At 39.4% G+C, this 27,917-nt stretch overlaps 1 protein-coding gene across 1 annotated transcript in view; it reads left to right on the top strand.

Moving 5' to 3' along the window:
• Positions 1–27,917, top strand: part of LOC124796388 (adenylate cyclase type 2-like) — a 179,918-nt gene that overhangs the window by 66,026 nt on the left and 85,975 nt on the right. Inside the window, exons 9-10 of the mRNA XM_047260556.1 lie at positions 14,714–14,859; positions 17,701–17,868. Coding sequence (XP_047116512.1) covers positions 14,714–14,859; positions 17,701–17,868 — 314 coding nt within the window. The remainder of the gene's footprint in view (positions 1–14,713; positions 14,860–17,700; positions 17,869–27,917) is intronic.

The following is a 27,917-nucleotide window of genomic DNA, read 5'->3' as shown; positions in this document are numbered from 1 at the left end:
TGATGATTGTATAAAAGAGTGCTTCTTTGATCATTTTCACTTGTGTAACATGCAGAGTGAAGGAATCATATCATTGCAAGTAAATGCTAAATATATGTCAATATTCAGAGGAAGAGTTGTGCATACATCAAATTCCATAGATTGCATTCCTAAGGAGAATGATGAGTTGATGTGGAATGAGGCCAGGTATTAAGCAGTTCTCACACTGATTAGGTAGAAATTTCACCACAGTTGCAACAGCATGCTTGATTTTTGTAACATGTGGTGTATAATGCAGCTTCCCACACTGAGATAGTAGACTGCAGTGTGGTGCTGCCACAGTTTCAGAACAGTGCAGCATTTCCTGCCATGCCACTGCATGATGCACATGTTCTTGATACACACACACACACACACACACACACACACACACGCGCACACGCACACACACACACACACACACACACACACACACACACACACACACACACACACACACACACACACAAGAATTACCTCTTTCTCAAACAATTTTCAGTTAAAAAATTTCACGAATTTCACTTTTTAAGAGCCAGACATTGCTATTTGACCACTGACTAGCAATCTTTTTGTTATTGGTCATAGTTATTATGATGTTTCAAATTTAAATAATCCATTCATCCAGTCTGCATTGAAAAATGTAGTTGCCGGCTACTTTATGTATGGTACACTTTAGGTTACATATTGTTGCATACGAAATCTAGCTGACATAGCAAAGTTATCTTTAAAGCAGAAAATAGTGACTTATCTATTTCCAGTCTAGACTAAATGCATCTTAAGTGGTGGAAGGATGCCGCACTGTACTCTGATCATGCTGCAGGCACTTATATCATGTGGTATATTTGTCTATACTTCAGGTATACCATTGTATTGTCTGCTGTGTGAAAGCCTTATTCACAAAGCAACATTTAGTAATTCTTACTGGTGCTGATATATTACCAGCAATTGAAAGAAAGACTTTAATAGTGTTCAATACATGTTCTGTCTAATATTAAAGGGAAAAATAACATTAAAAGATAGGAACATCTAGGACCATTGCTTCCTTTTATTAATGTCATTTACAAAGGATCACTCAAGCTTTTGACTAAGTGATAGAATATAAATTTAAGTTGTAATGTAATGGCTAGTGATTTAGTTAGAAGCTATTGATTTACACTAATTTGTATTCTGTTTACAATGTTTCTAACTAAATTCTAACTTGAAGTAAAATAACACAAGTCACTCTGAAGCAAATATAAAACCATTTCTCTACTTAATAAATTGTTTCCCACACTGACGCAACAGAAAAAGCACCGCAGCCCCTGTGGCACACTTGAGACTTTCATGACACACGACATGTAATGGAGATGCCCACAATGACTCTGCTGTTGCCAGCCAGTGTCACTGCGGTGGCACAATATTTTCTGACACAGTGCAGCTCATTCACTGCAGACTGCATTTGCTGCCGTACACATGTACCACCTTAAAATCATACCAGGTAATGCATGTACCCATGTCCTCAAAACGGGTACAGAGAAACTTACTAAATCACTGAAGCAGTTTCCTCTTCTGGTCGATGTGCCACACAATGGTAATAAAAATACCAGAAAGCATGATGACATTTGGAATGTAGTAATGAAGGAACTGAGAAGCAACAGCAGTAAATGAAAGACTTGAGCATGTTGGAATTCCTACCATCAGAGATGTGAAGTGTATCAGAGAGTGAAGTTCTTGTGATAATAACATCAGTGTTCTTTGATGAAGTGTTTTTTTTTTCTTTTTCTTTGTTCTATATGTACCAACTTCCATCTTGTTATAAATTTGCTATCAATAAAGCAAGTGTATCAATGATTGGTGTATCTGAACATTATTAAGTACACTTTCCGTACGGCGTTCCTACAGTGGTGACCCCAGATAGCACAACAAGTTTTGGCTTTCCCTTCAAAATGTCCACTATAGACACAATGCCAATACCAACAAGAGGACATCTACAAGAACATCATCTTTCAGGCAAACTCTTCAGAACAGTGTTTCTGACAATGAACCTCTAAACATTCTCACATCCCCTGTTCAACAAGCAGTGGAAGTGAAACATGAAAGTGTCATTCCAATGAATCATGTGGCCAACACAGCTGATGTAACCCATGGACCCAAACAACATTTGCACCAACTGGATCTGCCTGGCAATTTCTTCTTTGATGACCACAGTGCTACAGTAGTCATGATTGTGCTCAAACAACCAGACCTGAGCTGAATAACGAATACTTGCACACATTTCCTGGTTCTATCATGCCAGTTATGTGCCAGTAGAATCAGTTTGCTGCATATTTCATAGGCCAGCTATCTGGGTCTTGCATGATGGGTTCAGTCTTTCCACCCACATTGTGAACATGCCCTGAGCTCAGACTGAATCTGCCTTCACAAAACAATCAGACTTAAGTGGAATTCCATTACAACTTGGATCCACACCTAAATTACTGACATTCCAATCAGAACACATGGCAATGTGTCTTCAAATTGCTGAGTTCATTTTACAAAGTCTTAGCATCATGGAAGATACACCTAAAATTGTGACTTTATTGAGAAACATAGCAAACTATGCTCATGTAATCAATGACACCATCCATGCACCACAACCACAGGAAAATTCAATACCACAAGACACCACTAGTAAAACACCTTGGAAAACACAAGAACAACAGCTAAGCCAGCTTATTAATAAAGGATGGATTGGTAGCAGAATGCCTTCGCAACTATGGCAGCATAAATGTGAGCCTCTTTCTCCCATAATTATGCCAGACAGCACATTTTGGTACATGTGTCTGCTCTAATTACCTCAACTAATTCAGTGCACTTGATTTCAAGAGAACATGATCGGACAAAGATAAAATTATGTTTGGCTGACAGACTTTATGCAATCCCACAGTAAGTATGCTACAGCCTACGCTTACACTTGCACACAAAGCAAGCTTCCACACTGTTAGAATTGCATAATTTGTACCGTTCCACAGTATACTACAGTGTGGAATTATATTCTGGGGTAGCACAGCTCTAGCTCAGTAATCTTCCAGACCCAAAAAGGGCTGTAAGAGCAATGCACCATGCAAAACAGACTGACTCATGTAGAGCCCTCCTTCAGAAGTCTTCCATCCTCCCTCTTCCCTGTATTTTTATTCTAGAAAATTGTAAATATGTGAGGAAAAACATCAAAGAGATGAATAAAAACCATAATGTAGATGAACATAATACCCGGCAAAAAGACAAACTCCATGTTCAGTCATTATGGACAACAGCCTATAAAATCTCCAGTACAAATAGTGAAATACAAATGTACAATAGTTTGCCACATAAAATTAAAGTTATTTCTTCATTTTCTCTGTTTCACAAATCCCTAAGGGCATTCTTATTAGATCACTGCTTCTATTCAGTGGTAGAATTCTTAAACCATGTGAAGTACAACAGACATGAAGCAATAACATGCAAAGTTGCTACTGCTGCTAAAGCAAGATCAAATATAATTAATTTATTGTACTATTAAAATAAATGTTGAAGTTATATGTAACCTGTGTGTGTGTGTGTGTGTGTGTGTGTGTGTGTGTGTGTGTGTGTGATGCAAATGACATCTGACAATCTGTAGAGATTTACTGGATGAATAAATAAATAAATAAAATAAATGACAGCGGACAGAAGCATGATGCAATTATGCACCCCACACTGATTCAGTTACCATGTGGGGGTCATGGCACATGCGCAGGGACTCTGAACCCCAAATGCTCACGAACACCACTGAGAACTCCCAACTGGGGTGCGCTGACCTGCAGTCAGCTGGGGAGATCACACCCACAATAATAAACAATGACACTCCATACACCAGCAAGAAAGCATGGCTGCAGTTGTGCTGGTTTCACACTCACTTCAACAAGAAAGTATGCAACTGAACGCAGCCATGCAACTACCCAAACTCCAGAAGTGGCCCACTATAAGTGCTCTAGATCATGACAAGCAGTGCAGTCACCTAAGGAATGAGACAAGTGGCCAAACTAGTTTGACAATGCCTACAGGATTAGGATATCATACCCACAACCATGTGTTACAGTGACACCTCCGTCAGCTATTTCAGAACAGTGAACGGACAGTAGTGCATTTCTCAGGCTACATGAGAGATACACTTGTCAGTTTGACATCCCTGATGTGTGTGAACCAGTGCTGGGGCAGACTTCTTATGAAATTGCCACCTCTTGTCTGACTTGGCAGCGGGGTTACTTCACCAGACTAGTAACAGGGAATCCATTCCTGAACATATCAGCAACCCACCAACCATGGAACACTCTCATCTTGTCTAATAAAAAGGCTAAGGATATGCAAGGGAATATTCCCAACTTTACCAATGAAGGATGTGAAACCCTACAACTGATCAGTGCAACATTTGATGCAAAATATGTGCAATCATTCACCAGAAATCAATAACAATGCATAATATAGCTCTGTCATTTAAAACGTCACTTAGCTATTTCTGTGTTCTGTACAGTTCATTTGTAATTTTATAAATAAAAAAGTGTTTCTGTGCACATATGGTTACAGCATCATTTACAGTAAAGTGATGACCCGTTCATCAGGGACAGCTGATTCACAAGAAGCTGTATCCTGTTTTCCTACATCCTCTTCAATGAGATCTAATATCTGATCAAAATATTCACTGGTCATTCTAAAGCAGATGAAAAATTGTTCCTCATCTAAATACAGGTGCAACATTTGTGTACAATATTCAACAAACTTAAATCTTTCCACACTGATATACGCACTGACTTCTGTTTTCTGAAAGAATTGTAACAGTAATTATCAAAACTTACAGTTCCTGGCCTCAGACCTGATGTTTCAAACTGAATGTTTACCTCGCTCTTTGTTCATCCTCTATGAGATCTAATGATAGAAGCACATCTTCTTCATCAGATGACAACATTTGATCGACTAGCTGCAGATAATTATGTCACACCATCTTGGTAGACTTTGCTCTAATGTGGACAGCTGAGAGAAAGTATGTCTCTGCCATTCTGGTGCTGCAGGGGCATCACTGTGAATCCACTGTGGCTAATTTCACCTGCCAAGAAATCAGTGTGGGGACTGCTTTATGGCTGAAAGTTCTCTCAAGCACTGACAGAATGTGGTGCAAGGGGTAAAGGAAGCAATCTGAATACAGCACAAGGAAAGCTGTGAGGAGATGAATGGTGAGGGAGAAACATGTTGTGCATTCCTCACCAGAACTTTGACAATTGCAAACTTTTCCAAATTAATACTCCTCACCTAAAGCTTCGTAAAATGTCTGTTTCTGCTCAGATACTAATGTGCTGTGTAAATCCACAGCAAATCTCAACAATGTCTTCATTCCTTGCAGTGATGCCATCAGCCTCATGCACATGTGAATTTTTCAGGCAGCATCATCCAATACCAACTAATGACTACTTTAGACAACAAATGGGTGTAACTCCTGTCACACAGTACCACTGATCTGGACTGCACCATCAATTTTCATAACAGACCTCTGATTTTCTGATGTATTTTTTTTTCTCTCATCTAGACATCTGTTTTTCCTTTATCTCTGACTTGTCAACTGGCTTGTCTGAAATGTGTAACTTAAGTTACTAACTGACTTCTTATCTTTCCCTGGTGTGCCTTATTTAACTCAGGATCATGGATGTTGTTCATCTTTAATTCTTGATCAGTATCAATACTTTTTTCTCTGCTGTCAGATGAAGAAATATTTACTTATGAAAACTAGTGCTTCATGTTACCATGTGTATCTGTCCCTGCTGTCATTTGATATGTATCTATGTAAGTGAACACTGCCTCATCTTTCTAACACTGTTTTTGAGACTATTTTAGTTCACTGTGTAGCACTGTTCTGATACACTTCCTTTCAGCGCATATATTTAAGAAAAGCACAGCTATTTCCAGTTCTATAATTATCAGTTTGATTGTTTAGTACTCAAAATTCTGCATGTGCTTTCAGGAATGAGAAAAATTAATATTATACTATCACAGCACAGTCATAATTTTTTATTCTTCATAAATTGACATATATATTCTCAGTTGGTAAACTTAACTTTATTCCTACTACAATTTTCTGCATTTTAAATGGTGTTTGCCATAAACAACAATGACAGGTGACAGAGCTGTTAAGACGGTGTACTTAAATTCAAGAGATGGTTCAAATCCTCATCTAGCCATCCACATTTAGGTTTTCCACAGTTTCCATATATCACTTAAGTCAAATGCTAGGATTGTTCTTTTGAAAAAGGTGTGACTAATTTCCTTCCCCAACCTGATCTTGTGCCACATCTTTAATGATTTCATCATCGACAAGTTGTTAAACTCCAATTGCCTTGTTTTGAACTGTAATAATTATGCTGGCAAAGCATCATGTAAAGTCAGAATGCAATAGATACCAAGAAGCAACAACAAATAATTTTCCCTTGAGTGTGAAGCGTGAAGTTTGGGCATTTGAGTCTTGAAAGTGTGAACAAAACAGTCAGCTTTGATGTTTGATTGAGGAGAGAACAGTGCCATTTGGATATGACAAATCCCATTTTGTTGGCAAAACTGTTGGAATTTCAGTGAAGAAAACTGTGGACCATTGTCTGAAGCAATGGTTTGTGGAAAACTTTCTAACCAAATGACAGAATCAAGCACTTTTATGGTGCTAGTGCTAGTTTTCAAATGCACTGAAATGAAAAATGGATACAGATGAATATCTACTGTACACATCGATGATAATCAGTAACCATGTTCCAGAATGGACCAGCAAAATTGAAATAGATGCATTGTCAAGTACCATCAGGTAGAAGCTAATTGAAAAACTCTTGGCCCAGAGCTGCTTGGTTATTTGCGTGTGCATGGCAGTGGGCAATCATCGTTCTATTTGCTTGTCAAGTTTGAGTCGCACACAGTGCATGTGCACTAGCTGTTGAGTTCTAACAATTACCTAATGTCCCCTATATAACAGTTACAAAATATTTTGCCTGCAATAATGTGGGAATCATGATGCTTGTTGTGGTGTGCACAGTATTTATGTAGTAATGCATCTGAAATAGATTTTGTATTTGAGGTTAGCACATTTGAATGTAATACTTGAACAATCTGTTAAAATGGCGTCTGTAACGGATGTGCGTTGCAAACAACGGGCAGTGATCGAGTTTCTTTTGGCGGAAAACCAGGGCATCTCAGATATTCATAGGCGCTTGCAGAATGTCTACGGTGATCTGGCAGTGGACAAAAGCACGGTGAGTCGTTGGGCAAAGCGTGTGTCATCATCGCCGCAAGGTCAAGCAAGACTGTCTGATCTCCCGCGTGCGGGCCGGCCGTGCACAGCTGTGACTCCTGCAATGGCGGAGCGTGCGAACACACTCGTTCGAGATGATCGACGGATCACCATCAAACAACTCAGTGCTCAACTTGACATCTCTGTTGGTAGTGCTGTCACAATTGTTCACCAGTTGGGATATTCAAAGGTTTGTTCCCGCTGGGTCCTTCGTTGTCTAACCGAACACCATAAAGAGCAAAGGAGAACCATCTGTGCAGAATTGCTTGCTCGTCGTGTGGCTGAGGGTGACAATTTCTTGTCAAAGATTGTTACAGGTGATGAAACATGGGTTCATCACTTCGAACCTGAAACAAAACGGCAATCAATGGAGTGGCGCCACACCCACTCCCCTACCAAGAAAAAGTTTAAAGCCATACCCTCAGCCGGTAAAGTCATGGTTACAGTCTTCTAGGACGCTGAAGGGGTTATTCTGTTCAATGTCCTTCCCCATGGTCAAACGATCAACTCTGAAGTGTATTGTGCTACTCTTCAGAAATTGAAGAAATGACTTCAGCGTGTTCGTAGGCACAAAAATCTGAACGAACTTCTCCTTCTTCATGACAACGTAAGACCTCACACAAGTCTTCACACCCGAGAGGAGCTCACAAAACTTCAGTGGACTGTTCTTCCTCATGCACCCTACAGCCCCGATCTCGCACCGTCGGATTTCCATATGTTTGGCCCAATGAAGGACGCAATCCGTGGGAGGCACTACGCGGATGATGAAGAAGTTATTGATGCAGTACGACGTTGGCTCTGACATCGACCAGTGGAATGGTACCGTGCAGGCATACAGGCCCTCATTTCAAGGTGGCGTAAGGCCGTAGCATTGAATGGAGATTACGTTGAAAAATAGTGTTGTGTAGCTAAAAGATTGGGGAATAACCTGGTGTATTTCAATGCTGAATAAAACAACCCCTGTTTCAGAAAAAAAAGTGTTGCATTACTTATTGAACTGCCCTCGTACATCCACTTTCAAAGAAATTTATCCACTCATAATGTTTTTATCACTAAGATACCTGTTACCACACGACAGCTATTTTGTGTGAATAATCTCCAAATCTTTAGTCCCTTCAGAGTACAAAAAACAAATCATTCCCCTATTTCTTCGTAGATGCACATGGACAATGAGGCACATGCACATGCATGTCATTGTTGTGTCAGTTCTGTCAACCTATGGAACAGGAAAATAATTCCTTTACTTACTGACTTGTCCACATATGTTAGTGGATAACCATTAGTTATGAATCACTGTAAATATGCTTTATAGAAGTAGTGTGCATTGGCTGCTTCTCCATGTTAACGTATAACTTCACTCATTCTACATCTGTAAAGGTGCTCTTTTATGAGATTTACAGAACAGAATGTGTGGATTAATGAATGAATTACATTCCATCAGGATTTTTGTCCAATAAATTGTGAAATATGAAAGTTTCAAAAGACAAACAGTTTCCAGATTGTCAATAGCTCTCAAGTCCATAAACAACTTTTTCTCTTTTCCAATAGCTAAGTGGCGTGTGTCACATTAACACATGTCACACTGCAGAGACATAACTAAGGTTTTGAGCTATTGAACTTTTTGTGCTGAAAATACACACTCTCATACAACACACAGACACACACACACATACACTAACATGAAGCAATGGTAACACCTTGCCGGCCGCGGTGGTCTAGCGGTTCTGGCGCTGCAGTCCGGAACCGCAGGACTGCTACGGTCGCAGGTTCGAATCCTGCCTCGGGCATGGGTGTGTGTGATGTCCTTAGGTTAGTTAGGTTTAAGTAGTTCTAAGTTCTAGGGGACTTATGACCTAAGATGTTGAGTCCCATAGTGCTCAGAGCCATTTGAACCATTTTTTTGGTAACACTTTGTTTATTGTGTCATCACAAAAATTCCATTATAATATTACTTACCTTGTCTTTTAGAAAACACAATACAGTCAAAAAAGTTTGGTGGATGAACAAGTTTCTTATCTTCGGTATTCTCCACTTCTCTTCCAAAAAAAAAAAAAATCTTGCACTTAATGTAAAATAAGGTACATTCTGTTTCAGTGTCTCCATCACAATACAAATCTACATAACACATCTACGTACATACTCTGCAAACCACCATACCGTGTATGGCAGAGAGTACCCTGTACCACTACTAGTCATTTCCTTTCCTCTTCTGTTCACAAACAGAGCAAGGGAAAAATGACTATCTATATTCCTCCATCTGCAGAGCTAGTTGGCATATAAACTTGTACTACTGTAGTAGACGTGGGCTTTGTGTCTATCTTGGCCACAATAATGCGTTCACTATGCTGTTTGTAGTAGCTTACCCATACTCCTATTTTTTATTCATTATTAAACCTACTCCAGCATTACCCCTATTTGATTTTGTATTTATAACCCTGTATTCACCTGACCAAAAGTCTTGTTCCTCTTGCCACCAAATAGAAGCTTTCAAAATGTGGAGCTACAGAAGAATGCTGAAGATTAGATGGGTAGATCACATAACTAATGAGGAGGTATTGAACAGAACTGGGGAGAAGAGGAGCTTGTGGCACAACTTGACTAGAAGAAGGGATCGGTTGGTAGGACATGTTCTGAAACATCGAGGGATCACCAATTTAGTATTGGAGGGTAGCGTGGAGGGTAAAATTCGTAGAGGGAGACCAAGAGATGAATACACTAAGCAGATTCAGAAGGATGTAGGTTGCAGTAAATACCGGTAGATGAAGAAGCTTGCACAGGATAGAGTAGCATGGAGAGCTGCATCAAACCAGTCTCAGGACTGAAGTCCACAACAACAACATATGCAGAATACGAGCCATAATTTCTGTAATCTTATCTTTGCAATCCTTATGCAAAATGTATGTTGGTGGCAGCAGAACTGTTATGCAGTCATCTTCAAAGGCCAAGCTGAAGAATGATTCACAAAAAGGATGTCATCTGCCCTCCAGGGATTTGCATTTCAGTTCATGAAACATCTTTGCAATGCTTGTATGTTGATCGACCCTACTGGTAACAAATCCAGCAGCCCATTCTGAATTGCTTTGATGTCTTCCTTCAATCTGGTCTTGTGAGGGTCCCAAACACTGAAGCAGTACTCAAGAATGGGTTGCACTCATGTTCTATGTGCAGCCTCCTTTACAGATGAATTACACTCTCCTAGAAGTCTCACAATAAACCAAAGTCAATCATTTGCTTTCCCTAATACTGTCCTTACATGCTCTTTCCATTTCATATTGCTTTGCAACATTACATCTACATATTTAATTGACATGACTATGTCAAGCACAAGACACTACTAATGCAGTATTTGAACATTATGTGATTATTTTTCCTACTATGTCATTTCACTATATTCAGAGCCAGTTGCCAGTCACCATGCACACTAGAAACTTTGTCTAGGTCCTCTAGTATTCTCCTGCACTCACTCCGTGACTCATTCCCATACACCAAAGTATCTTTGGCGAACAGCTACAGATTGCTGCTCATCCTGATTGCAGATCATTTATGAATGTAGAGAATAGTAAGAGAGGTCCAATTATAATTTCCTGGTGCACCCCTGAAGATACCCTTGTCTCCAATGATTACCCAACATCAAGGATATCATATATGGTTCTATTACATAAGAAATCTTTGAACCACTTACATATCTCACATATCTGGGAGTCTATTCCATGTGCTCGTACTTTCCTTAACAGTCTGCAGTGGGATACTATGAGAAAAGCTGTTCAGCAACATAGGAATATGGAATTTGTCTGTTGGCCTTCATCCATGGTTCACAGGATATCATGTGAGAAAAGGTCAAGTTTAGATTCACATGAGTGATTCTTTCTAAAACCATGCTGATTTGTGGGCAGAAGCATTTCTGTCTCAAGGAAATGTATTGTATTTGAGTTGAGGCTATGTTCAAGAATTCTGCAGTAAACTGATGTTAGGGATATTGATCTGTAATTTTGCAGGTCTTTTCTTTAACCCTTCATATTAGAGGAGTCATCTGCACATTTTTTCAATCACTTGAGTCTTTGTGCTGAGTGAGGGATTAATGATACATGTATGCTAAGTAAAACTGAATTAGGATGCCATCCAGACCTGGTGACTCATATGTTTTCAAATCTGTCAGTTGTTTCCCTATACCAGTGATGCCTATTACTATGTCCTCCATTCAGAAGTGCATGCAAAGGTCAAATGACAATATGTTTGTACAGTTCTCCTGTGTAACTGATTTCTTAAATGCAAGACTTAAAACTAACTTTCATTTTGCAGTCTTCTACTGCCACACTATAACGGTCAACGAATGTCTGTGTTTTGCAGTCTTCTACTGCCACACTATAACGGTCAACAAATGTCTGTGTAGAAGCCTTTGACTCACTTAGTGATTTTACTTTGGACCAGAATTTACTTGGGTTCTCAGCAGGGTCTTTTTACTAAGGTATGATGACAGTAATCATTGAATACTTCACACATCTATCATTTTACAGATGCACAAATTCCTACTAACTTTTGCCTGTCATCATTTGCATGTTCTTTTTTGAACCAAGTGGGCAATCATCTCTGCTTCCTCAACATTTCCAGTTTTTTTATTGAATTGTGGTGGGTCTTTTCTGACCTTAATCCACTTACTCAGCACACATTTCTCCAGAGCTTGATCTACAATCCGTTTAAACTTTGCTCATAATTCCTCTGCCTCCATCATATTGGAGCTAAATTATGTCCAGTCATTGTCTACGTAGGATGCTAATAAAAGCTTCTGCTTTTTCTAGAAAAAATACTCTCCTAGCGTCCTTTTGGATTTATTAACTTTAGTAACCATTGTTACTGTGATGATGTCATGATCACTAATCCCTACCTCTATACTGACACCATCGACAAGGTCCTACGAGGTCTAAAATATTTCCCCAGGATGTGTGCTGTCAAACTAGCTGCACTGGCCAGTTTTCAGAAAACATATTGAAAAGTAATTCACAAGACTGCCTTTGCATACCATCTACAATGAATCCACAGACGTACAAATACTCACTAGGTTAAAATTGCTGCCAATTAATATTGCATGATCTGGGTATTTCCAAGCTACAGAGTGTATATTATCTTTGAATGAATCTAAAGCTGTCACAGAATAATCAGATGACCAGTAAAAAGATACAATAATTAACTTGAGTTTATCTAGACCTGTTACACATGTCCAGATACATCACAGTTACATTCAGTTTTGACCTCAATAGACACAATATTTTTCTTGACTGCAATGAACACTCCCCTACCTAAGGCATCTAATTTGTACTTTCATTATAAATTCCATGCCCTGCTAAATATTTCAGATCTTTTGACTTCAGGTTTCAGCCAGCTTGCAATTTCGAGAATAATTTTAGCATGACAGCTTTCCTGGAGGGCAGTAAATTCAGAAATTGTTACAAATACTTTGTCAACTTACTGTCAAAATTTTGATGGTCAAAGTGTCTTTACTTTGTACACAGGCTGGTTTTGATCTCTGCATATTGAATGCCAATCATTCATCAGAGGACCTCAAGCTCTCATTTAACCTCAAAAAAGACCCTTGTGCATTCCAGAGGTACCCCAATACCAGAGTAGCTGCTTCCTTTGTACAGTGCACCCCTCACCTATCCAGGGGAGTCCTATAATTTTCCACCCTATAACATAAATCCAGAAATGTGCAGCCAAGACTTTCACAGAACTGATGGAATCTTTGTTTGAGATCCTCTACGCAGCTCCATACCAAAGGACTCCAATTTCTCAGAATGATGCTGTGAATTGTGGGCTCTAGGCCAGCCATCTCCACCACCTCTTCCAGTCATCCGAGTAAACTGAGGGTGACCTCTGAACCCAAGCAACAGATGCTGGTGTCAATGTGAACCTTATCTTGCAAATTATTGCACCTTGCATACTCGATAGCTGCACTTAAGGCCTCCTCCACTTCTCAGATGAGCCTCTCCCTTCCCCCAGCAGAAGTACCAAGTGCAAATTGGATTTCTTTCCCAACATTGGAGCTCCCAGAATCTAGCATACACCTCTCCCCCGATGTGCCTGCTTGTACCCTGCTGAAGGAGCAGCCATGTGTCCAGTCACAGGGTGAACAGGCAAGGCCAGCTGGCAACCCACCACGTTAACTGTGCACGTCCAACTTTGCAAACACGTTAGCACCTGCCAGTCATATTGTGGTGAGAGCAGATCCTCCACACTGAAGACACAGCAAGGTGCCTCAGCAGCAGAGCCTATGGATGAAACAAGTGACCCCTTAGTGTCCCATGTGACACACCAGATTCTCTGCCACCTCTACACACCAAGGCAGCAGCCTGAAGACAGCTGACTGTGGCAAAAAGCACCTTCAGCTGCTCGTGAACTGCAGCCAGCTTCTCCTGCATCCACACACAGCATGCAAACATTCTATCCATCCCCTGTATTACTAACTTAAGAATTATATCTAAAAACACAGATGATGTGACTTACCGAACGAAAGTGCTGGCAGGTCGATAGACACACAAACAAACACAAACATACACATGAAATTCAAGCTTTCGCAACAAACTGTTGCCTCATCAGGAAAGAGGGAAGGAGAGGGAAAGACGAAAGGATGTGGGTTTTAAGGGAGAGGGTAAGTAGTCATTCCAATCCTGGGAGCGGAAAGACTTACCTTAGGGGGAAAGAAGGGGTATACACTCACACACACACACATATCCATCCGCACATACACAGACACAAGCAGACATAACTTAAGAATTAGCTATACAAGCACACAGAGGAAAGTAAATATGTAACTTGCTAACCTCCTGATGCATCACCAGTGGAGATTGACACACTGAGCTGTGTCACTTAAATATTATTTGCATGGAAGAAACAAGGAAGGCATTCGAAAAAAAATGGCACAGATACAGCAAGAACTCACCTACATTTACAGCACACATCTGAAGTACCTCCATCATATGCTTATAAAAATTATGTGGAACTATCATGAGCATTATCAAAATAGTAAGCAGCAAATATTTTCACATATTATGATCTGATTCTTCCACTGTACAGTACCTATTCTCTTTACTTCCTGTCATCCCTTCCATTCTGTTTCACAATGGCTTACAACAATAACTGACTTTTGCATAAAGTCATAATACAGACATTCTGTAAACAAAACTGTAGACTGAAGCTGTTACTGTTAAAGTGATAGTTTCAGTGACGAGTACCATAAGTACAACACTTGCTTTCTTTCAAATAGTTGTATCATAAAATACACAACAGGTAGCAGTAACATAACATAACAAATTTTAGAAGTGATATTTTGGTTCTGGTGATTATTTTAATATAACAATGTTATCTGAACTAAAACATGTCATGAAGCAATGTAAATAACTATTGCAGCTTAGAGCAAGGGACGGTATTGCTGTTGCATCACGAAGAAGAACTGCTTTCATGGACAACAACTTGCATCAGTATCAGCAGGCATTACTCAAAGCCAATGAAGAAATGTCAAAAGCAATCGAAAACATGAAACTTGGACTGTATGAGTATGTATATTTTGTAATACATAATGCTGTTATTCATATAATAATAGGCATAAAATATGGTGAAATAGTCAGGGAGGGAATTACCCTTGAAAAGTGTATTAGACACTGGAAAGAACAAAAATAACTGTGTGGGTTAAATATAAAATTCTGAATGCTGAATACTATTTTTTAACTTACTGAATCTGAAAGTTTCATCTCCAACAGATATGTACATATTTACTAAGCATAATAGTTCATTTTATCATAAGTTAACTGCAAAGCTGCTGGAAATTTAACTTAATGGTAGCAGACTCACACTCCACAGTAGGATGATATTTTATAATCAGTTACATATTCTTTCTTTAAGGGAAACAAAGCTATCTGATGAATTGTACAGAATGTAGCTGAAAAAAAATAATCTTTTAGAATGCTTAAGACCAGATGAATTGATGCTGTGTAGCTAACTGAATGAGAAAGCATGCTGTATGGTATTACATTTTATTGATATGCCTTACATTTGATAAATATTACATATTTAGGCATTAATGTCAAAAATCTATTCCTTGGTCAAAGAGTTCTCTACAGTTTAAAGTTGATACAAGTAATATGACATGAGTTATATAACATTTAATTATTCCAACAAATTGTTTCCGCAGCAGTATTTTATAAAACAATTCAAAATGAAAAAATGAAGTTACCTGAAAAATAAACTGTTTAACTAGTTACATGGCATACAAAAGTCTGAGTAACAAAATCAAGATCTTAGTTTTGCTGTATAGAAATGCATTTTGGAGGTCTGTTACACCATGTATTTATTCTTATTATAAGAGCCCAGTTTTCATGAATTGCTTTTGTTTTGATTTCTTGCAATTGCAGTGGGTTCTTGATTATTTTTGTGTGTAGCACTTGGTCTGAAAGTTATTCATACATTTTCTGTACATATGAATTCAATTTTTAACATTAAAAATTTAATAAATCCAATAAAAAGAAAAGTGGCCAGTATGAGATTACAAACATTTTCAAGCAGAATCCATTTGAGCTAAAATTTATCTAACTTTCACTGATGGCAGAGAAACAGACATTACTAACCCATTAAATTATTCCTCTCTGCAGGACATGATGGACTATGCAATAATACCTTAAAAATGTATATCTGTGAAACTCCGTCTGCAACAGTTAACAGGGTAATTGAAATAGGTGTAAGCAATATAATATTGGAATAAGTGGTATTTCTCATGACTTAATAAAATCATATCCTAACAGGACACAGCATTTCATTATTAAAACTTTAAGAAGTGTACATAGATCTGAAACCAATGACATTAAATATGTTGTGTCTCAGTGTTCCATTCTTATTTTCTGTGTTTTTTATTTGTGTTAAAGGCATTCTCTCAGTTCTAAAATAATTTTGTACACAGATAATATGTGTCTTGTTTGCAAATATAATCTATGATTAATTAGAGATCTGTGCTGCTGCTGATTTCCAAATGCTTGAATGCATTTCTAAATAGTTGAATGGCTGTTGGGTATATGATCAAATGTTGTCATGGAAAGTAATTCAATATTTAAACAACACTGCTGGTCTTCATCTTAAAGTGCAAATGTGGGTTAGTTGTAGAGGTGAGCCAATTTATACACCAGCTCATAAGAGCAAGTACTTAGAGGAGAGAAGGGGCTTTATGTCATCACAGGGGAAGTAGAATTCCAGAGCCCGCACTGTGGCAACAAGTGACTGATCCCGCACTGTGCAAAGAGCCCAACCAAAAGCAATGGTTTGACATTTCATAGGTTTCTTGATGGATGTTGGTTGTGAGACAGGATATGACATTATTGATGATTGCCTGGGAGTTGTTTCAGGTCTTTCAGAACAGTTAGTGTTGATCGGCACAGTGAGGCTCGACAAGATGATTTGTGACATTAGGTGTACCTTGTTGGTGTCGAGCCTAGATGTTCTGACTTTGAACGCATTTGTTGTGTTCCCACTACATTCATTTATATGCAATCTACAACGTTTTAGCACCACCAGTATTGATTCCCATGCTTTGATGGGCTGAAATTCTGCATGTCTGTTGATTAAGGTGTCCTCAGTAAATGGTTTGACTGTTTATTTCAGTGATGGGTCCCACAAGGAATGTTTTAAGTTGAGTAATACAGAATGCATTGGACTATACTAGAGTATGAAACTGTAAACTCAAATTTGGTGTCATGCAAATGACATCTTCTATAATGTAACACTCTGTCATTTCTGCTGTAGAGAAATAGTAGGGAGTCATTCAAAACAAGGAGAGACAGAGGAACATGAATTTCATATAAAAGGATTCTAAATGACTACAAAATGAAAATGAAATGATAAAAAGTACTATGGTCATGCCACAATAGGTCTGCTGTCAGAGGACTGAGTAGTGCAGTAAAAGGAAGGACTCCTGTGTGCTGGGCACACCATGAGTAGCAAAGTTTTAGTGGCCTGCACCACCTGTCTCATTGTTAGTGTGATAAGTGGGTCAATGTTGGCATTTCAGGCTGTAGCATTTGAGCTAACTGCTGCAACTTTTCCTAAGGGGGTGGTAATGCATCTTCTTTCCAGCTCAAGTAAGATACTATTGTTTCTTTGTTTCTATAAATCAAGAAGGTAAATAATGATATACTTCACTACAGAAACTGATAGACAATCAGTTTTTAATGTTTCCTTTTACATCTTCTACCAGAAATATCTGTTTGCAACATTTTGTTGGTGGCATCAGGATAAATATTTTTATTGGCTTTAATTAACAGGAAGTTATTCCAGTATTTTTTTTTTATGTGTGTGTCAAAAGTCAATGTTCTTGTAAATCTATTACATTCCTATTTAATATTTCTTTACAGTCGGTGGTGCCAGAGTGGAAAGCTTAATCCTCTGTGCCTGACCTTTGAAGAATTAAAATGGGAAATACCTTTTTCTCAACAACCAGATCCATTATTCAAGTACTATATACTATGTTCATTGATAGTACTTATCAGCATTCTTGCAATGCAGGGTGCAAAACTCTCCAGGTAAGGTTACTCCAGTTACAAATTTTAGCATAAGGGATATGACTGAAGGAAGTGATGCACACTGGGATGAGAGCATTTGATGATTCTCTCTCTCTAGAATTTGCTGCAAAATGCTGTAAAAACCATCTGTATCTTATACCAATTATCACTCTCCATCTTTCAGATTTTTAATTAGTAAAAACACAATCATACATAACCTGCAAGTTATTTGAATGTAATCAGATCCTGATTTACATTAAGATACGATGGTAAGTCAATTATTGTCCATAATTTAGATTTTTTTGTTTACTTTGGTAGTACTGTCATTTGATGTTGATGACGCATGCTTTGTCTATTTGTTGTTATATCATTGCAATTTTCAAGCTGCTAGGTTAGTTTCATTAGTGCTGCCGTGCTGTCAGTCATGGCTGCTCCACTGTCTTTTTGCACCAAAGAAGAGCAACATTCAGTGATCCATTTTTTGTGGTCAGAAGGCGTATCAGAGGCTGAAATTCATTGAAGACATTCAGTACAGTAAGGGAACAGTGTTTTGCGATAATGAGTGTCTACAAATAGATTGAAAAATTCCAAAATGTTTGCACAAGTGTTACACATGATGAAGGAGCTGTACGACCGTTTACCACCACAAATGAAGAAACCATTGAGCATTCATGTGAAATGATTCTCTTAGACAGTTGATTAACTATTGACAAAGTGTCACATCGTCTGCAAAGTCTGCCTACAAAATTATCCACAACAGGCCTTGGATTCATAAAGTTTGTGCAAGATGGGTCCCAAAACAACTCACACAGTTGCATAAATAAATGCGCTTTGACATCTGCAAAAAGCATTTGGGTCACTATGGTAATGAAGGGGACAACTTCTTAGACAGGATCACTACTGGTGATGAAACATGGATCCATCATTACGAGCTGGAGAGTGAACGGCAGAGTCTGGAATGGAAATATCAAAATTCGCTGAGTAAGAAAAATTTCAAGACCCAACCATCCGCAGGAAAACTGATGCTTACGGTTTTTTGGGATGCACAAGGTCCCATACTGAAACATTATGGGGAAAGGGGCACAACATTAAATATTGTACATTACAGTGAGATGCTTACTGCCAGGCTAAAGCCTGCAATTTGAAGCAAATGTTGAGGATTGCTGTCAAAAGGTGTTGTGTTGTTGCACGACAATGCCCATCCACATACTGCTGCCCACACTGCTGAGACGCTCCAGAAACTCAAATTTGAAGTACTGGATCATCCTCCATATAGTCCCAATCTTGCCCTTTCTGATTATCACTTGTTTAGTCCATTCATACAGGCATTAAGAGGGTGTCAATTTACCTTGGATGAAGCAGTGAAAGAAGCGGTGCATTCCTGGCTTGCAGCTCAACTGAGAACCTTTTATAAGGGCAGCAGGAAGCTTGGACAACAATGGACCAAGTATGTTGAAATGCAAGGAGTTGTTGTTGTTGTTGTTGTTGTCTTCAGTCGTGAGACTGGTTTGATGCAGCTCTCCATGCTACTCTATCCTGTGCAAGCTTCTTCATCTCCCAGTACTTACTGCAACCTACATCCTTCTGAATCTGCTTAGTGTATTCATCTCTTGGTCTCCCTCGTATTTACCCTCTATGCTGCCCTCCAATGCTAAATTTGTGATCCCTTGATGCCTCTGAACATGTCCTACCAACCGATCCCTTCTTCTTGTCAAGTTGTGCCACAAGCTCCTCTTCTCCCCAGTTCTATTCAACACCTCCTCATTAGTTATGTGATCTACTCATCTAATCTTCAGCATTCTTCTGTAGCACCACATTTCCCTCCTTGTCCAAACTATTTATCGTCCATGTTTCACTTCCATACATGGCTACACTCCATACAAATACTTTCAGAAACGACTTCCTGACACTTAAATCTATACTCGATGTTAACAAATTTCTCTTCTTCAGAAATGCTTTCCTTGCCATTGCCAGTCTACATTTTATATCCTCTCTACTTTGACCATCATCAGTTATTTTGCTCCCCAAATTGCAAAACTCCTTTACTACTTTAAGTGTCTCATTTCCTAATCTAATTCCCTCAGCATCACCCGACTTAATTCGGCTACATTCCATTATCCTCGTTTTGCTTTTGTTGATGTTCATCTTATATCCTCCTTTCAAGACACTGTCCATTTCGTTCAACTGCTCTTCCAAGTCCTTTCCTGTCTCTGACAGAATTACAATGTCATCGGCGAACCTCCACATTTTTATTTCTTCTCCACAGACTTTAATACCTACTCTGAATTTTTCTTTTGTTTCCTTTACTGCTTGCTCAATATAGAGATTGAATAACATCGGGGACAGGCTACAACCCTGTCTCACTCCCTTCCTAACTGCTGCTTCCCTTTCATGCCCCTCGACTCTTCTAACTGCCATCTGGTTTCTGTACAAATTGTAAATAGTTTTTCGCTCCCTGTATTTTGCCCCTGCCACCTTTAGAATTTGAAAGAGAGTATTCCAGTCAACATTGTCAAAAGCTTTCTCTAAGTCTACAAATGCTAGAAATGTAGGTTTGCCTTTCCTTAATCTATTTTCTATGATAAGTCGTGGGATCAGTATTGCCTCACGTGTTCCAACATTTCTGCGGAATCCAAACTGCTCTTCGCTGAGGTCGGCTTCTACCAGATTTTACATTCGTCTGCAAAGAATTCGCGTTAGTATTTTGCAGCTGTGACTTATTAAACTGATAGTTCAGTAATTTTCACATCTGTTAACACCTGCTTTCTTTGGGACTGGAATTATTATATTATTCTTGAAGTCTGAGGGTATTTCGCCTGTCTCATACATCTTCCTCTTTTTGACTATGTCAAAAAATGATGTTCTTGTAAGTTTCCTCATTGATTACAATAAAATTTTATAACTACTTTGTGGATAATGATTGACTTACCCTTGTATAACTTATATTGTTTTCTGCCTCATGTGCATGATGTGCTTTGTTGTGATCCATGATTTTTACTATTCTTCTTCATCATTATCATGATAATCATCTTCAAGTATTAGGCCTTTTGATTGTTCTGCCTCAGAATATGGTTTACAACATGTTTTTAAGGAACATCCAATGTTTCTCTTTCCTATTAGATTATACAGAACTGCAGCTTTAGTTATCCTATTATTAGACTTATGTTGGACATAGTCAATCCAGTTCAGTCCGTATTTTTCAGTTATAGTTGTAATCAGTTCTACATTTAGTTCCTGTGTAATTTGTAGTCCAGTATTGAATATCCCTCTGAAAAGAATCTCTGATGATTTGATTTGTTATAAGTGATTTGATGATAGGGTCCAACATGTGTTATCATGTAACAGCAATCACATGTTATTACTTCACAAAGTTTTCTTAATAACATTCCTTTCCCTGTGTTATATTTTAATATATGTTCTACAGTTTCACACAAAGTCTCAATATTTTAAATCCACGTCACCTGGCCTGGAAAATATAAAATTGCACCCTAGATATTTAAAATGTTTTGCTTGTTCAATTACTTGTCTGTCTATAACTGTTTTGGCTCTAAGCATTATAGTCCTTGAAATGCCATCACTTTTTATCAGTCGATACTCTCGTTCTGTACTTAGCGACAACTTGACTCACCTAAAATACTGCAATTTGAACCTTTCTTCAGATTTTCCTATTACAAGCTGATCAGCAGCCAACAGCAGTGTCATAAAATTAAAATTGTCACTTCTTAATGTTCAGTAGCTGATAGGCACAATGAGAAAGGATACTAGACATGTTATCTGCTTTTGGACAAAGTCCTTCTTCACAAGTAGAACTCTCTCACTTTCACACAACAACAATTCAAATACCCTGTCTCCAAGCACTACGGACTGACTGCAGCTGGGTCTGAAATTAGGAAAATCCAGTGGATGCACAGGGCAAGCAGGGGAAGAGATAGCAGGATAGATATGGAGGAAGAAGGTAGTGCTGCCTGTGGGAGGACATATGGGATAGGTCTTGCATTTGGATCTGTTGCAAGGATACGAGCCATGAGGTAAGGGTTAGGGGGCAGGAGTGGGGGAGGGATAGACAAGGGTGTAGCATAGGTTTGGTGGACAGCAGAAAACCACTGTGGGAGGCTTGGAGACAATAGAGGAGAGGACATTTCTCATTTCAGGGGAGGATGAGCAGTAACTGAAAGCCTGGTGGAGAAAGTGATTACATTGCTCCAGTCTTGGGTGGTACTGAGTCAAGGGGGATTGCTCCTTTACAGCTGGACTGTGGGTATGGAGGAGTGGTAGGTGAATGATGAGACAATGCATGGGAATTCAGTTTCTGAGCTAGGCTGGGAGGGTAATTTCGGAGACCTCAGACATTTTGTGGAAGGACTGCTCATTACTACAGATGCAATGATCTTGGGTGACCATGCTGTATTTAAGAGACTTTGTGGTGTGGAATGGGTGGCAGCTTTGAAAGTGGAGATATTGTTGGTGGTTTGTAGGTTTGATGTGGGTGGAGCCACTGATGTAGCCATCCTTTAGGTGTCAACATTGAGAAATGGGGCTTATTGGGCTGAGGAGGACAAGGTAAAGCTAACGGGGGAGGAAGTGTTGAGTTTCTGGATGAATGTGGATAGGGTGTCTTCAGCCTTGGTCCACATCATCAGGACATCATCATTGAATCTGAAACAGGTGAGGGGTTTGAGATTCTGGGTGCTTGGGAAGGATTCACCTAGATGGCCCTGAGTAGGTTAGCACAGCAAGATGCCATGTGGGAGCCTCATCATAGGTTTGTTTGTAGGTGATTTCTTCAAAGGAGAAGTAATTATTGATTAGGATATAGTTGGTCATGGTGACCAGGAAGGATGTTTCAGGTTTGGAGTCAATCAGGCATTGGGAAATATAGTGTTCAATGAGAGCAAGTCCATAGGCATTGGGGATGTTAGGGTGCATGTATTCTGCCACCTCATTGCTTGCTGCTCATAACACGGCCCAGCGATGATGCTTCAAACCTACTGCGTCTTACTAGTCTATTTAAACTGTACCAACACTGCTCGCCATGCTGCTCACTACTATCCTCACCAGGTGGTGACATCCAGCTGGTTTGTGTTTTACACTGTAGCCATCACAGTGTGCCCTGAAATTTGAGCATGACTGGCTGCTTCAAGGTCACTCCAACACTGCCACATTTGAATCCGCTAGCACTCAGCTAGCTATAAGAACAGCTGTGCCATAATTACTGCTGGTGAGCAGTGATGCTGCAATATAAATGCAACAATGCCACTGGCTAGCAGCGATGTGTGATGTGCGAGCAGCAATGTGCCAGCAGCGAGATGCCTGCAGTAAGGCTGCAGCAAAAACTTACACTAAGTGTAAAGAGAGGTGGCATTGAAAGTGAGGAGGAAGGCACAAGGTTCTTAAGGAACAGGAACAGCAGAATAGCAGTGGAGGAAATGGTTGGTGACTCTTATATGGGCGGGTAATATGCTGAATGTGTTGATCCACAAGGGCAGAGAATCTCTCTGAGATTCTGCTGGATATCTGGTACTGGGTCATTGTGCCAGGGCTTCTAGTTGAACATATCTGACACCTGACAGAGTACTTCTGCCAGGTAATACCTGCAGTTCATAACCACCATGGCAGAGCCTTTGCCAGTAGGCAGGTTCATAGAGTGGGATTGGCATTTATGTGGTGGATTATAGGTCTTTCTGCAGATGTAAGGTTGGTTTCCATGTTTTGGGATTTGGGGAATGATAGTGAGGCAAAGTTTGAGGCTGGGAAAGTCCGGAAGGTTAACAGGTGGTTTATTTGGGGGCACTGGGGATGAATCACTGTTTGAAGAGTAAACTGAGTCATTCATGGTTCAATTTTGGTTTTGGATTGAGTCCGGTTGGTAGTTTTACTGGAGAAAAAGTGTTTCCGCTGTAGTGAGTGGGAGAAGGAGAGAAGGTGTTTAACAAGCCCAACATAACTGAATTTGGAAGTGGGGCAAAAGGGAAAAATTGGAAGGAACTGATACTTTTGTTGGACTGAGACTTTTGAAGAATGGGTTCATGACAGTGTTGTGAGTCTGTTTAGGCTCTGGGGTTCTGTTGGGTGGGGGGAAGGAAAATCTGAATGTGTGGAAAATGTTGTATACCTGCAAGGCAGGATCTGGAGGCTAAAAGGGGATATGGGGAAGTTTTAATTGGGGCTCCTGTAGCGATGGTGGATAGTGGTATTCCAAGGCAGGGGTTCAACAGATCGGATAGCAATTTGAGGTGGTATTATGCATGCTGCTCTAGTTCAAGGAGTGCAAGAGTTTTAATCAGGGGGATAGGATGCAGGAATTTGGGACTGCAGAGCAACAGAATTTAACAGATGGAAAGGAGGGTCCAATTGATATGCTTTTGCAGAACTAGGTTGGTGAGGGCTATGGACTGAAGGAATTTGAATAGACAGAGTTAATTGTGGACAGAGGAGTTGCAGTTAGGAATGAGTAATTTGATGGTCAGGCCATTTGGAGGGATTCCATGAGCTAGGAACTAATCCAGAAACAGTATGTGGCACTGGGTTCTGGCTAGAGATAGGGAAACTTTTCTCTAGGAGTGCATCTGTCATATATGTCAACCTACAAGCCCTGAAACAGTGGCCATGTTCCAGAAGTTCAGCAGTATCTCCAGCCCCTTCTCAAATCATTATGTCCATCCCAGAGCCTCTCACCTGAGTCTGTCACTCTCTTTAGACCCAGCACTATCTGCACTCCTGTCTTCTACATGTTTCATAAAGTACATAATCCAAATTGTATAGGGTGCCCCACTGTGGCTGGTTACTCTACCCCAAGAGAGATAATCTCTGCCCTTGTGGACCAACAACCTTTCCTATATAAAAGACACCTACCATCTCCTCTACCGATTCTTCACAGTTCCTGTTTATTCACAGCCCTGTGCCCTCTGTGTCACTGTGGCAACTTCCTCTTCACTAAACATCCCCAATGTCCTTGCCATTGTTGAGCACTACCTTTCCCAATTCCTGACTTACTCCAAATTTACAATCTCCTTCCTGGTCACCATGACCAGCTATATCCTCATCTACAATTACTTTTCCTCTGAAAACATCACCTACAAACAAATCTCTGATACACTAATGGGCATCCCCATGGCACCATCCTAGATGGCCATTACCTGGTTCAGAGTCACTGATAATATCTTCATGATCTGGACCAAGTGCAAGGACACCTTATCTACATTTCTCCAAAACCTCAATGCTTTCTCCCCCATTTGCTTGGCTACATCAGTACCCCTGTCCACATTAAACCTACCAACCACCAATAATGCCTCAACTTCAACAGATGACACCCATTCCACACCAAGACATCCCTTCTATATTGTCTAGCCACCAATGGATGTCACATCTGTAGTGATGAGCAGTCCCTCACAAATATGCCAAATGTCTCACTGAGGCCCTCACAGACTGAAATTACTCTCTGGGTCCAGAAACAGATTTCCTTTGCCTTGTCTCATCAGTCAACTACCATCCCCCTTATACCCACAGTCTGCCCACAAAGGAGTACTCTTCTCGTGATTCAGTATATCACAGAGCCTCATGGCTCATATCCCTGCAATAGACCCAGATACAAGACCTATCCCATACATCCTCCCAGTACCATCTACACCAGCCTTGTTACTGGTATGTCCCACTCTTTCAATAGCAGGGCCACCTGTGAAAACAGCCATGTGCTCTACAAACTTAGTTGCAACCACTGTGCTGCATTCTATGTGAGCAAGAAAACTAACAAGCAGTCTGTCAACATGAATGGCTACCAACAAACTATGAGTGACTGCTTCACATCTTGTGCCATCTGGAATTCTTCCCATCAACATCAGCTTTTCTGAACTGCATAAGTGGGAACTAACCCTGCAACATACCTTATCCTTTGTGTTCATAAATCATATGGTCTCAACCTTCACTGACCCCATCCTTCTCTTGGCTATTCCCCAGTAAATCTCCTCACCCCATCACTTACTGTAATAATCAAGCTAAGAAGGAAATAAAATATCAGTATCTTGTATTCCTGAAACTGTTAAAAGAGCATGCAAAAAAGTACAGAGCTGTATAACACAGAGTGCATACAGCATTTCTTACCAGTTCCACGCACACTACATCAACACTAAGCAAATTTCTAGCAAATAAGATGGTAAAATACTGAATGTGATAAAAAACTTGAAATGTAAAATTGTCTGGTTCAACACATATTGGCTGATGATGAATACAAAAAGTAATAAAATATATTATCAGTGCCTGATGACTTTTTGTTTCTTGGATCATTTTTTTCTGTTCTTCCTTTGCTATCAGATCTACAGTCATTGGTATTGCTTTTTGTTTTTGGTTTTTCTTTATTATCAGTCCCTAAGCATTTAAAGAACTTCAACTATTCCTTTTCAGATATTATATTTAACTATAAAATATCTTGTTCTTATTTATGTAAGTGCTTCATAATTTTTATGTTTTGTTTTGTCTCACCTGAATATCATGTCCTTTATCATGCAGATATTGGTTCCAATTCCTGTTTAATTTTACTTATTTCTTTCTTCACTAAAGCAGGTTTACTTTTATAATTCTCTCTATAATCCATATTATTAAGCAATGAAAATGTTTTTAGATACACCAATTTTTTGTTTTTTTTTTTTAGTTTGCAGATATGATCATTCCATAACTTGCAAGTATGCTCATTCCAAATCATTATCAGTACCACTATAGAATATTTCTTTTTCCTCCTGTCTAAACATTAGCAGCTGCTTGCATAACAATTTCTTTAATAGCATTCCAGTCACCATCTACGTTCCTAGCTATCTGTTTCATTTCACATTTTTCATTTAATCTCTTTTGATATAATAGTTTGATCCTCATCTATATTTATACACTGGTAGATCGTCATTCCATTCTTTACATGCCACGATTTGCATGAAATATTTTTCTTAATGAATTATCCATTATTTAACAACACTTCAGTCCTCTGTAACTCTTGAGGAATGAAATGCTAGTATTGCACATTTTATACATACTGAACTCCATTTTTGTACCTTCATCAGTACTGAAGAAGAATCCAAACCACATAAAATGTGTGAGCCTAAGAGATGAAATCAAAACACATGGGAACTGGACAAAAATATGGAAACACTATCGAATGCATGCTTGATCATAAACGCAGATGCTAACCAACCCTGCAGGTTGCACTGTTGAATTTGACTATGAATGGCTCCTGTGCAATGTTTTCAACTTGATGCAAGAGTTAGTTGTGATCGGGACAGTGTTCTGTTTAACTGAGATTGCATTATGTTGGAGCTCATGACTTTAAACATTGGCAAAATGTTGATGCTCATATGGTAGGTGCTTCTGTAACCAAGGTAGCTGAACTGTTTGGTGTTGCAAGAGTCACCATATTGAAGATTTATACCACGTCAAGAGATAGTGAGGGAAAAAAATCACTCATCTCAACATGGATGAAAGTGTGTGTTGAGCGACTGTGACAGATGGTCACTGAAAATTATTGTGACAAAAAGATAAAAAAAGAGAAAAACAGCTGCAAGAAGTCACTGTAGACATGAAAGCCATGATTCCTGAACGCTGTCAGTACCAGGAATTCCAAAACTACTCATCAGTGATGTGTATACCTGTAACTGGAAATCATGGTGCTGAAGCCATAAAACCTGGACAATGAAGCAATGGAAAAAAGTTCTTTGGTTGAATGAATCTTGATGCACACTGTTTTCACCTTTTGGCCAAGTTTGCATCCCAAGGGTGAAATATGGCAGGCATTCAGTTATGATTTGGGCAGCCATATCATTCTATTCCATGTGCCTCGTGGGTACTCTGAGTTACTGGCAAGGATTATCATCATATTCTGGCTGATCAGGCCCATCCCATGGCACAATATTTTTTCTCAAATGATGGTACTGCACTCCAAAGCAATAGGGCCCCTCTTCACACAGCTTGCATTGTCCACGATTGGTTTTGTGAGTGCAAGAATGAACTGTTAGATCTCCCCTGGCTATGCTGTCACTAGATCTCAATATTATTGTGCCTCTGTGGTCTACTTCAGGGAGGAGAGTGCATGA

The sequence above is a fragment of the Schistocerca piceifrons genome, chromosome 4 (assembly GCF_021461385.2).
Source record: "Schistocerca piceifrons isolate TAMUIC-IGC-003096 chromosome 4, iqSchPice1.1, whole genome shotgun sequence".
Classification (NCBI taxonomy): domain Eukaryota; kingdom Metazoa; phylum Arthropoda; class Insecta; order Orthoptera; family Acrididae; genus Schistocerca; species Schistocerca piceifrons.
Note: the sequence above shows the minus strand (reverse complement) of the source record. Positions and strands in the feature narration are given on the sequence as shown.